Source organism: Oreochromis aureus, linkage group 7, assembly GCF_013358895.1.
Source record: "Oreochromis aureus strain Israel breed Guangdong linkage group 7, ZZ_aureus, whole genome shotgun sequence".
Lineage (NCBI taxonomy): Eukaryota > Metazoa > Chordata > Actinopteri > Cichliformes > Cichlidae > Oreochromis > Oreochromis aureus.
Genome location: NC_052948.1, coordinates 60846607 through 60859551, shown reverse-complemented (window position 1 = coordinate 60859551; position 12945 = coordinate 60846607). Strand labels below are relative to the sequence as shown.

Here is a 12945-nt window from a genome sequence, read left to right as displayed (position 1 = left end):
TCACTGTCCTAGCACCATATGGGAATACTAGTATCTAGCTATCTAGCAGTCTATCTATAATACTGTGCAAAAGTCTTGAGTCGCCTCTCAATTCTTTAAATTTTGATAGGAAAATAGAAAATAGATGCAGTGATTTACCCAAAAGAGTTTGCACATTTCTTCAAAGCTTCAAAGTGAATATTTGGTGTGACCACCTTTTTTCTTCAACATAGCTTGACCTCTTTTAAGCCGTTTTCTCAGCATTTCTTAAAGTAGTCTTCAGGAATTGTTCTCCGGGCTTCTTGAAGGACATTCAAAGGTCTTGTTTGGATGTTGGTTGCCTTTTCAGTCCATACTTGATCAAGATGATCCCATGCTGCTTCAATAGTATTTATGTCTGCGCTTTGGGGAGGCCAACCTGTGATTGATAGTGTTCAATGTGTTTTTCTATCCAGGGATGTTTTTACTATATTGGTAATGTGTTTGGTGTAATTTCTGAAAAAATATGTCACCACTCAGGTGTTTTACAGATGGTATAACATGGTACATTTAAATATGATGATACTTTTCCATGTTCATAATTTCATCAATTTTGACAAGATCCTCAACACCACTGGCTAAATTCAGCTCCAAACCATGACAGAGCCTCCACCGTGCTGTACAAATTTGGCATATATTTGGCATACCTCAGCTTTTTTTCCTCACTGTATCCCATTCTCAAGAATGGCTTCTTGACAGCAATCCTTCCACTGAGACCATTTCTGATAAAGTTTCAGGACCTTCCGAAAGATGAACTATTGCTCAAGAGCACATTAAAAGTTACAAGTCTGGCTCCTTGGAAGAAAAATACAAAGTAAATTTGGGGTGATACAATACACATTATCTTTAGGCATTTCAGCAGTTTTCTCAGTTATTTTTATCTTTTAATTTCAAATGTTCATCTTTGACTTTGAGCTTAGCCACCATTTATCTGCTATTTATTTATTTTTCTATTTTTCTTCTAGCTATCTTCTGGATAGCTATTTCACCTATCCATGACTTGTTAGGAAAACTGATTTCCTTCCTTTTTCACTGTGGATGTCTTACTATTACCAATTTCAACTGTATTTTAAATTACTTTTAGCTACTTTGTATCCACTACCTTAAACTATTTGTTTGATGTTGTTTATTGGAGAGAATACATTTGATAAAACATATAACTGTATACTTTTGAAATATGTAGATAGATAGATTTTGTCCTTTGAAATTGGTTCTTTGCTAAATTATCTGATATGTGACACAACAATGATTCATCTCTTGAGTCAGGTGCCTTTTTTTATGATTGAATGACTCACGGATCAGTGTTAATATATTTTTATATATATTATATAAAATATATAATATGAAGATCTTCAGGTACAAGAACTGGAGTGAAAATTAGTGAAAAAGCAGAAAAGAAATGTTGGGAAACGAAGTGTGGCTAAAAACCTTTGCTCTATGCTATGCAGTTTACTCTATCTAGTTATGATAATAGGTGGCAGCATTTCACTCGAGGCAAGATGACACCTTTGAAGAATGGGCGAGGAAGGGGAAGAAGAAGAATTTGAATCACGTGACTACTGTTGAACCAGGAAGATCCACGGTGTTACCAAAACAAATCAGGACTACCTTGTAGAGGCGCTACAAATAACTTATTAGTCGTCTCCTGGTATTATCTTCGCTTGGACATGGATGGTATGTCGTGTGTTAACTTCTGAACTGTCTGTCTGAGTAGACTTTGGTTCTTTATTTTAGCCAAAGCGCCAGACTACGTTAGATAGCTAAAATTAGCGCTTTAGCTTGGGTGTGTGGTTAGCCGGGTTAGCTGTCTGACCTGTTTTTTTTGTTGGTTTTTTTTTTTTCGTTTATCACATTTGACGTCCGGTGAAGTTTACGGATTCATTATTAAGTGGGCCTTTAGTTTTATTGGGCTGTGCCAGAGTCTTTTCTTAGCAGTGACTGCTACAGTAGGAATGTGATACAGCAGGCAGAATTTGATTGGAGCAACTTTGACAGACGGAGACACATTTCATCGCTTTCCCCCGGCCCTGGTAGATACAAGTATTCGGTATAGAAGTTTAAAAAAATCACAAGAGCTTCCTCTTGCCTGCTTAAACGCTAAAAACGTGTTTCTTTATGTTATATTTATGTATATACCTGTTCTTACAGATATAATTATAACTCAGACATTTGGTTCAATTGGCTAGATTTGGGAAAAATATTTTAAAATAAATATATAAATATATTTCCGATATCTACAACCGTCCGCTGTTTTCAACATGATCAGTGTTGTTAAAGTAGATTTGTTATACTCTTCTGATTTATTATGTGACATCGGTTAAATAAAACGGCAGGCTGTTCTCGATGACATCATACAGATCCAAAGGTCGGGAAAAAAAAAACGGTCTGAATTTGAGTGTTTAATTAAAGCAATACGAAGCCTGAGCTTTTGGATGTTAGGGTGTAGTTGGACATACACTTACATCATTATTTAAAACTTTGATCTTGTTTAATGTGAACATATGATAATTTATATAACATATGATAAGCACAATACCTTGTGGTGCTAAGCCAGAGACAGAAACTGCCCACCATGATCGTTCTAAATAGCTCACTGAATTTGAGTGCGGTACTTTAACAGAATGCCAGTTTGTGAAATTTCTTCTCTCTTAGATGTTGCATGATCTGCTGGAAGTGGTGGTTTTGCAAAATTGAAGTTTAGGAATCACAACAACTCAGTTGCAGACCACGTAAATAATGGGTTCGCGGAGGGCTGAGGCCCTGATAACTAAATAACTATCTCCAGTGTCCCTCTGGTATTAACATTAGCACATAAACTGTTCTGGGAACTGCATGGCATGGGTTTCAATGGCAAGCAGCTCCTGTAGATGTAATGTGTAGGTGCCCAGTACTTTTGTCCATATAGTCTATGTGACAGTTTATGTTATATACACTCCAAATGTCTGACTCTGTCTCTCACCATCTCTTCACAGAAACACTCTTTCAGTTAAAGGTATGTTCCAGTGAAAATCTTAAACCTATATCAGACAACAGACAACTTAAAGTGGGTTATTTATTCATGTATTCATATTTTTTCTCTGTGGATCACAGTTCACTTCCAAGCAGCTGGAGAGGCTGGCCAAGAAGGCAGAGAAGGATTCTGAAAAAGAGCAGGCAAAGGTCAAGAAGGTAAGCGGGCAAATCAGCTGGGGTGACGTAAGGACCAAATGGTCCCACAGTACACTGTATACATCTTTCTTGCTCCACACATATCATCATTCTAACACAAACAAAATGAAATGTCTGTATGTCTGCTCTTTACCTTTATTGGCATCCGTTTACTAGTTCTGACTAAGTCATCATAAGGTGCTTTATTGTATTGTAAAGTAAACCCTATACAGTATTAGAGGGAGAACCCCAGCAGTCAGATTATTGCCTGTGAGCAAACACTTGGTAAGGGTGGAGATGAAGAACTCCCTTTCAATAGGAAGTGACTTCCAGCAGACAACAATTACTTCAGTGTAAGTGGAAATTTGGATACCACAGACAAAATAAACAGGAGTCTGTTTTAATGTTAGATTTGAAGTACGATAATCAGAAACACCATCGCTTCGTCAGCTCTATGTTTAGCAGATGTGAGCAATGTAAAACATCCATTAAGGAAGCCTATCAGCATTTTTCTGCTTTCTTTTTTTTGACATGATATGAGGTAATGCTTGTGACGTAATGCTTTGTGCTTTGTAATCTGTGCAGAAGCGTCTGATGATAAGCTTTGGGTGTGGCTGTGTGTTGTAGTAAGTGGAAGATGATGAGTCAGTGAGTAGAAAGGCTACTCCATGGAGATTTTTTTTTAACTGGATATCATTGGCACTTAACATAAATGAATCAGAAAATACTCACCAAGCTCTTTTTAGCAACCCGTGTACAGCTGCCTATTCATGCAGCAAATATCCAGCGACTTCTTCATGTGATGAATAAAATCCTTCTGGTAAAGAATCAGCGCTTTAGTTAGTTTTTGCATCAAATATATGAGTTAAGAACTATGTGATCAGTCACTTCCAGTGTCAGATGAACTGATTTGTGTGTTTCTAAACTCGTGAATTTATTATCAATTTCTGCAGAAGTGAAAATCCTTACTAATTACTGAAGTCAGAGACCAAGTTATTTGCTGTTGCTTCCAGTGGTTCAATTTAAGTGAAACTGCTTTGATTGATCGGTGACCCAGTAAAAGGAACTGTAGTTGGTAGCTTTTTACTCAGAGGTGGTAAAATAGCTGGCAGACTGATGACGGGGTCCAATGAAAAGTATAAAAAGTTTGTCCCTTAATTGTCTTATGGTTGCACAAAATGCTAGCATGGGATGAACACATGAATAAACCACTTATTTTAGCTTTTGTTTTTTTTATCTTTTTGAAGTATTTATTAGTTATTTTATTTTGTGACTCCGTATTGAGGTCATTATTTTTAAACTTAAACTAAACAATAACTAAAAATGTAAAGTGAGTTTAACTATAGATCTAAAGACAAGACTCAAGGGAAAATTAAAAAGTAAACATATTGTCGGTTCTTGTGATCTGAGTAAACTGTAAATGCAATTAATAAATGTAAGTACAAATGATATTGAACTGAATAAAATAACATTCAACACTTACTAACTACTACTAACTACCCTACCTAATGTGTACTTTTTGCTCCCTGACAAAAAACACCCCAAAACACCCAGAATCTAATAAAAAATCCAACAATAAGAAACCTCGGACTCAGTCAGGAAAACTCAGAGAAACAAAACTCAAACTGGAAAAAACAGAAACACAATCTTACAATTCAGTGATCGTGGTGTATTTATGCTGATCATTTTAGCAGTCTGGTGACACTTGGAGTGGCACATATGAACCAGCAGGTGGCAGTACAACACTAGCTCAGCAGTTTTAGAGACGCAGCGGTATTGGGCAGCTCTGTCCCAATTTGAATGTATGTTTGCTGTAGAGAATACAGAAGTGCTATTCAAACACATTCTCTTGCGACACAAGCAACGGGGTTCTGACATGACAGAGCTTTTATTATCTCACACGTCAGAAATATTTCCCTGTTGAGTCATGACAGGTTTCCCTCCTGCTTTGCTTTGTTGAAAAGCTGACATGCATTTGAAATGAGGAGAGATGAAAGTTTGCTCTTTGATGCTACTGTTTCCTGTTATAACTGCTGAAAGAAATATGATTATTGCCAACTTCATGCAATCTGTTCTGCTGTAAATTATTTATGTTTTAAATGAGGTGGATCACGTGTAAGGTTGGGTCACCCTAATCGCAACAGAGACGCTACTGGTTGCTGTGTAGTATAAATTTCATAATTATACAACCAGAATCACAGTAACATCATAAACATTTGGACTTTTAACAGACATTGGTGTGAATTGAGCACATTTCAAAGAAAAACAAAATGCTAATTTAATTGAGTTGTTAGTTATGGTGTATGAGGAAGAACACAGGAATACACGGTACAGATGCAAGGTTATTACTGATTATGTCTTTGATAATATTGAACCTGGAGCGTCTATGCTGTGCTAACACTGAGCCAAACTTGCAAAGCTAAGTATATTTTTAAATAAAAAATGTTTAGTTAAATTTATGGCTTTAATTCCTGTAGTTTTTCTATTATATTTGTAGCTTGTGTGTGTTGTGTCTGCAGTAAAATTTAAGCAGTGATATTCAGTGTATCAGTCCTAAGACGTATCCACCCTGTCTGTGCACATAAACAACGGATTATTCTGGAGGTTAGGAGTGTTAACAGCATCTTTGTCTCATCAACAGGCACTGCAACAGAAAAATGTGGAATGTGCCAGAGTTTACGCGGAGAATGCCATCAGGAAAAAGAACGAAGGCCTTAACTGGCTGCGCATGGCGTCTCGAGTCGATGCAGTGGCCTCTAAAGTCCAGACTGCTGTTACCATGAAAGGCGTAAGTTACAGTGTTCAGTCAGCTCAACAGTTTGCATCAAAGAGATAGTTTTCTATGTTGAGATGAAAGATTCCTAATCAACTATTTTCATATCACAAAGTGTGTATGAGGCATATGTTACAAATGCCTTTTCTTTACTTTCCAACAGGTGACCAAAAGCATGGGTCAGGTCACCAAGGCCCTGGACAAAGCTCTGAACTCCATGGATCTCCAGAAGGTCTCTGCAGTCATGGATAAGTTTGAAAGCCAAGTCCAGAACCTCGATGTCCACACTTCAGTGAGTGCCTTCAGTCAGTCCAGTATCTGTGTTTGTAGAGCACTTTTTCATGCTTTTTAAAATTCCACAGTAGGGTTAGAGGATGTGAAAAGTCAAACCCAGCTTTGCACTCTCTGACCTCACATTCCCTTTGTTCTCTTCTCACCTCTTTTTGTGCACCAGGTCATGGAGGATTCCATGAGCTCAGCAATGACACTGACCACGCCTCAGGAGCAGGTGGATGACCTGATCCACCAAATAGCAGAACAGAACGGCCTGGAGGTGATGGACCAGCTCAACCAGCTGCCTGCCGGGGCTACCTCAGTGGGCGCAGAGAGCTCACGGAGCCAGGAGAAAGAGGACCTGCTGTCTCGACGGTAGGAACCAGATTCTATAAGTTAAACATGCCCCCAGTAGCTATGGCTATATGTACAAACCTCAAACAATTATCTGTTTAAATACCAAAAAACACCACAGCACTTGCAATGACTGCTTATTAAATGTAAACAACACACACGGTGTAAATATCTATTTGCAGTATTTCCTCTGCACTGTGATAACACCATTTTAGCTCTTTTTATATTCTGTGACAAAATGGTGTCACTCATTTGCAAACAGGTAGCTGGCCTGCCAGTTTCTCCTAACCCATGCATTCTCCCATTAACCCACACACCTGGTGCATCTGGAACAAATTGTAGCATTATACAACAAAATACAACCGTATTTGGTCAGGTGCAGTATGGAGCAGTGCAACAGCTGTTTGAGTCTGGCGTAAATTAAAAAAAGACATTACATGTGTCTTATTTCAGCCCCTGCAGCTGTGTTATAACTTCTGGTAAGAAGAAACTTCAAAGTGGTCCCCCACGTTTCCCTTACTCACTGAATCCTCCCCCTCCTCACCTGGTTTTCGTACTCTGGCAAAAACTTAACAAGTTACACACGATCCCGCGCTTCTGTTTTTACAACAGAGCATGAGATCAGGAAATCCGATTACTCTGCAAGTCCCTGCCCCCACACTGATGAACGCTGCTGTTGTGGTTGCAAAGTCATGAGGGAACAAGAAAGGGACAGTATGTTCAGTTCAGATATGACTCATCAGAATAATCAAATCAGCTGATGAAAGAAAATGGAATTCTCCTTTAAAGCTTCCAAGTGTCGCAAATTGTTGTCTCCTTGAATTTAGTACTAGTTAGTTACTTGGCGATTACTGTAGGTCTGCAGATGGGCGATAATGTGGGCTGAAAAGTTAAAAAAACAAGCAAAAGTGACCAGTAGTTGAACAGAGCAAGCAATTCAACATTGCTTCAACCTTTTACATGGGCATCTTTTTCTTTTTGTATAGGAGTTAACTGTATCTCCCAGCTGCATAAAATTATTTGTTGACTTGAGTTTAAATGATTTCTCTGCATGCTGTTGTGGCAGTCCTTGTATCTGACCACAGTTATTCCTAGGCAGCATGATTAGGACACAACAGGAATAGTTTCACACGCCAGCCAGGCATTAAGTAGGTGTTATAAACATATAAAGGTGCTGCTGTCGTCCTGTGAGCGACAGGTTTCTGGCAGGAAAACGTGCAGCCAGGATGAAACGCTGTTTGTGCATCGTGTTAGTGAGGTTTGATTTAATGTTTGATCATGGAATCATCCAAGTTATTGTTTCTGGAAAAAAAAATTAAGTCTTTTAACGTGCTAGCGCTCATTTTATCAGCTTTAACACAACGCTAGGTTTAATGTTCTAAGAAAAAATCATGAATTTCCAGAATTTAAGGTCAATTTTAAAGAAAAATCTTGTTTATTTTCTGATGTTAGAGAGATTAATTTCCTGCTAGTGCTTGAATCAAATGACTTCAATTTGCTCTTTTGGTCAAACTTTGGTCACACCACTTCATAAACATGGAATGACACATAAACACAACAAAAAACGAAAATGAAACTGTAAGATTAAAAAACACAATCTTTGTCATTTCTTTAAAAGTATATAACTTCTCATGTTTTATTCCTGGTCAATATTTATTTTTCTATGCAACCATTATCTTAACCACTTATCCAGTTCTTGCATTGCCATCGCGCTGGAACCTTTCCAGCAGTGAGATCTGTCCACCCTGTCACCAGTCCATCAAATTACACGTACAGCCATTCACTCTCACATTCAGGACCCTGTGACACAGGAACAACATGCTGTCTCCACACAGAGAGGCCTCAACTGACAGGTCAATTCACACCCAGAACCTTCCTCCCTGCTGTACTGTGCAAATCATAAAGGCACACCTGGATGTGGTTACACGAGTTACTGCAGGCACCTGTTGGACACAGCTGATTGTTTCGCTCTCTGTGTGTTCACAGCAGAACTCTAAGAACTTTTTGACTGGATATGCTAAAAAGTATCCTGGGAAAAGTTTGCCAAGCAGAAATGACATTTAAAGGTGTCACAGTTAAATGAAAATAATTGTGCATTGCAGCATTACTTATAGTATATCTGTAGTTTTTTTTCCTGTCAATGGTGCGAGCGCTGAAACACTAACAGGGAAACGTGTTTTTAAGGCTTCTGTATTTTACAAAGACCTTTAACCTTCCTCATATTTTTCTTCCAGGTTGGCAGCTCTACGGAACTAAAAGCTGCTGCAGGAGAGGCGACGGGGCTGCGTGGAAACAGACAACTTCAAAGATGGCGACAACGAGAGCTGTGTGTGTTTCTATTGAACTGTTCCTACTGGGAGGACTTAATGAGCCTATTGATTTACCAACCTTCCCCCCCGTCTGCTCTATAAATAAATACACACAAACACACAGCAGAAGCAGCAGCACCTGAGAAGGCACGAGCGTCTCTCTCTGGCTCACCTTCCCTTTTCGATCCATCTTCCTCTGTTATTCCCCTTTGGAATCTCATTTTACCTTCACCCTTCTTCCTTCCCCTTTTCATCCCTTTTGTCGAATCACGGGCTTTCAGGTTGAAGATTTATACAAAAACACCTTTTACAAAATGATGAGTTTTAAAGAGCAGTTGTATTGATTATATGGGGGTTGGGTGGGGGTCAGAAAGGGTTTAAATTCTTTGGAAGTGATAGGAAAGGAAATATCAGTTGACAATAGACTTTGGAAACACTACCCCACTGAACTCCTTCCTTAGTCAGATTTTTCCAATCTTCATGATTTTGTTTAACACTGCAAGCCAAAAAGGACAATCTTTATGTTTCAGGGTGATATTTTCTTCTCTTGTTTTTATTCAGGATTTATTTTGGATTGTTTCTCATGCCTGTATTCAGACCTTTTATTTTTGCTTTGAACGCCTTATTTGGAATGCAGATGCTTGCATAGGTGCTTCCCCGCCAGTGCCTGATGGACGGTCTGTTGTTTAGAAAGCGAGAGAAAGGAATTTTCCATTGCTCTTCCTGCCAGCCGAGCCTGAGATGCTTTTGTCCTGTTCCAGCCAACTTCTACGCTGTCTGTGAACAACAGAGCCTCAGGTTTACATTTATTATCTGTGTCTCTGTAGCCCGATCTCTTTTGTGGTTTTTAAGGCTGAGCTTTTGATTTTTAGTGGCATTGAGATATTTTCGTACGCTTCTGTGTCTCAAAATAACACGATTGTCCCCCATCTGTCTCCGTTCCACCCTGAATGATTTCAGGAGGTAAGTCACATCAGATGTGCAGGGATGTGCTGGACTCCTAATTTGCCTTGCACATTTGCTTTTTGGTTACGCAGGAAGTGAACTGGAGGAGGATTTAGATTAGGAGCCGTTTTAAAATAAAATGTACAACAGCGTCAGAATGTGTTAACAAGATATCAGGAGACTGCTTCTCATTTTTTGTTTTGAACGCTCATAGCTCAGCGTTGACTTGTTGAGGGCTTTGACTTGTTTTGGTGTTTCCTTCTTTGAGTGTAGACATCACGCGGGCGAACTGGAAGAAGCCAGACCTCCACCTATAACAGAGCAGCTTCACCCTTGGGATAATGTTTTCAGTTTCTTCTCCATTTTTAACAGGAGGGTTTATTTATACTCTGGTTCCTCATACTCTGCAGCACTTTTGTTTTGTATATTTATCTTGTGAAAATAAAGTCATACCCTATTATGCTGACCCACACTTGTTGTTTGTGGTTTGTGTGTTAATTGCAAGGAGACGGTGATGTGTTAGCATGAAGGTCAGAGGTTTTTTTCCACTGCACAAACTTTACTCATCCGCCTGCTTATCAAGGGACATACGTTGAACCTCAAAGTTGATTGTGAAAATGTTTATCATTCTGTGTCAGCGCACCAAACTGCAAAATTGGGAACTGTAGTGATGAAGGCATGACGTCAGCATTACTCAAGTCTTTTCTTCCAAACGCAGCCACTGATAAAGGTTTGCTGCAGGCCGACGTGTAAAAACCAACGGTGTAATGGCAGCTAAAATCAATCAGAATCAATTAAAAATACTGAATTTCCAGTGAGACGTGTGAAAACCTTTTCACAAGGCACTGAGGATTTAAGGAGCTTGGAAGGAAAAGCGTCTGGACTTGTTTAAGTTTCTGGAGGATCTTTCACCTCTCATCTGAGAAGCTTCTTAAGTTCTAAGATCAAATTGATCAAATCAAATCCTAGGTATTTAAAACAAAGAGTGAGTTGTCCCGTTAGAGGGTTGTTGACCCATTATTGATTGTGTGCCTCATCATGTGAGCCAAGGTGTGAAAAAGGGTGTTGGTCATTATCAGCAGAGGTTTCAGGTGAAACCATTGTGAGATTTTGCCTCACCCTATTATGTGACCTATAAAGATCAACTGACGCAAGTTGTGAGTGGGCGTTAAGGCGTCTGGGAAGGGATCTTAAAACAGGATTATAGATGGCTGTTTGTGTTGTAAGCCCCGCCCTCTGTTCAAAGATGGTTGTTCACAGTGGACAAAGATGGCTTCTTCAATTCCTTTTTCAAACATCTGTCTTCTCAGTCCAAAATGTGAGCAGTGGCATCCTTGAAAGAGTGACCTTTGACCTTTGGGTGCAGATGTACAGCTGAGTCTTGTCCCATTGCGGTGGCTCTTCTATGCTGTGCCATGTGTTTATGAAGTGGCTGTTTGGTTTCTCCGATGTAGAGGTGTGAGCACTCCTCGCTGCACAGCACAGCATGCACTACGTTGTTGGCTCTCCTGAGTTTCTCTGATAAACCTGCTACATAAAGGATGACAGTGTTGTTCTATTTGTCCTTCTGATTCTCCCTAGTTGGTATCTGATCTTCTTTACTGTGATGAAAGCCCAGTTGGGATAACCACATGTTTTAAGAACTTTCTTTACATGTGTGCGTTCCTTTTCTTTCTCTTCTGCCTTCGAGGGAATGCTTTCTGCCCGGTCAAAGAGTAGGTACTGGTCTGTGTGTGGGCTCCTGATAAACTTCAGTTTTCCATTCTCCTCAATGCACACAGCACAGTCCAGAAATGGCACTACCGGTATTACCCTTTGTGTCTTCCCTGGTGAGCTTTCTGTTTCTTTCCACTGAGTTGATGTAAGCAGTGAAGGTTTCTACTTCTTGGGTTTGGATTTTGACCCAGGTGATGTACTTCATTTTTCTTGTATCCCACCTCTGCTCTCACGGTTTCCTTCGATACCATTGCCTTTATGCACCAGCTGTCCTGCGACATACTGGCTGCTTTTTGCCTAGTTGTTTCTTACTTTACTTGATTTTTACTTTTTTTTGGTTTGGGCACAGAAAAACCCTCATTGGTTAGGTTTAGATACCCAAAACTGCTTGGATTTGTTTAGGCAATACAAACAACTTGATTAGTTTTAGGTATTAAAAAGTACTTGATCAGGTTTAGGCACTACAAAATCAAATCAAATCAAAATCAAATCAAAATTTATTTATATAGCACATTTAAAAACAACAGTTTTGATCAAAGTGCTTCACAAATTATGAAAATAAATAAAATAAGACAAATACAACGCAAGACGAGACAAACATAGAAACCAACCAAATGATAATCAAACTATCTTACATCAAAGCCAGAGTAAAAAGATAGGTCTTTAAACGAGGTTTAAAAGACTGAACAGTCTCAGAAGAGCGAATGGCAATAGAGAGGTTGTTCCACAGTCTAGGAGCTACAATAGCAAAGGCACGGTCGCCTCTGGTTTTCAACCTAGACTTGGGTTGCATTAAAAGCATCTGGTTAGAAGATCTTAGTGCTTTTATAGGATTATACAAATGAAGAAGTTCTGTTAAATAGCTAGGGGCAGTGTTATTTAAGATTTTATAAGTGAATAAAAGAATTTTAAAATCAATGCGAAATTTCACAGGAAGCCAGTGTAACTTGGCTAAAACTGGAGTCATATGATCATGCATTCTGGCACCCGATAAAAGGCGTGCAGCAGCGTTCTGTACTAATTGCAACCGGTGAAGAGAGGAGTGAGGGAGGCCTAAATAGAGGGAGTTACAATAGTCCAGTCTAGAGGTAATGAATGCATGAATAAGCTTTTCAAGGTCCTTGGGGGAGAGGAAAGGCTTAGCTTTAGAAATTTGACGTTGCTGATAGAAGCTGGATTTAACCACAGTAGATACTTGTTTCTCTAATTTGAAGGAGCTATCCAGGAGTACCCCAAGGTCTCTTACAACATTGGAGAGGTAGCTAGCAAGTGGGCCAAGGGTAACAGTTAGTTGGTTCAATGGAATATGGCTGTCAAAGACAATAACTTCAGTTTTACTGTCATTCAAGGTTAGAGAGTTTTGAGATAGCCAGGTTCTCACATCATGAAGACAGTTAAACAATGTATGCA

At 39.2% G+C, this 12945-nt stretch overlaps 1 protein-coding gene across 1 annotated transcript; it reads left to right on the top strand.

The window, feature by feature from the left end:
- Nucleotides 1-1537: 1537 nt before the first annotated feature.
- On the top strand, nucleotides 1538-10291 carry chmp1a (charged multivesicular body protein 1A). The gene is made up of 7 exons (XM_031730360.2): nucleotides 1538-1692; nucleotides 2991-3010; nucleotides 3109-3186; nucleotides 5807-5953; nucleotides 6102-6230; nucleotides 6393-6586; nucleotides 8800-10291. The coding sequence occupies exons 1-7, from the start codon at nucleotides 1686-1688 to the stop codon at nucleotides 8819-8821; spliced, it is 597 nt and encodes a 198-aa protein (XP_031586220.1). The 5' UTR covers nucleotides 1538-1685; the 3' UTR covers nucleotides 8822-10291.
- The last annotated feature ends 2654 nt before the right edge of the window (nucleotides 10292-12945 follow it).

Bases quoted from the DNA above. Each gene is read 5' to 3' on its own strand.
- chmp1a (XM_031730360.2), top strand. The intron at 3,187-5,806 runs GTAAGCGGGCAA...TCTCATCAACAG, and splicing joins AGCAGGCAAAGGTCAAGAAG to GCACTGCAACAGAAAAATGT. The intron at 6,587-8,799 runs GTAGGAACCAGA...TTTTTCTTCCAG, and splicing joins GAGGACCTGCTGTCTCGACG to GTTGGCAGCTCTACGGAACT.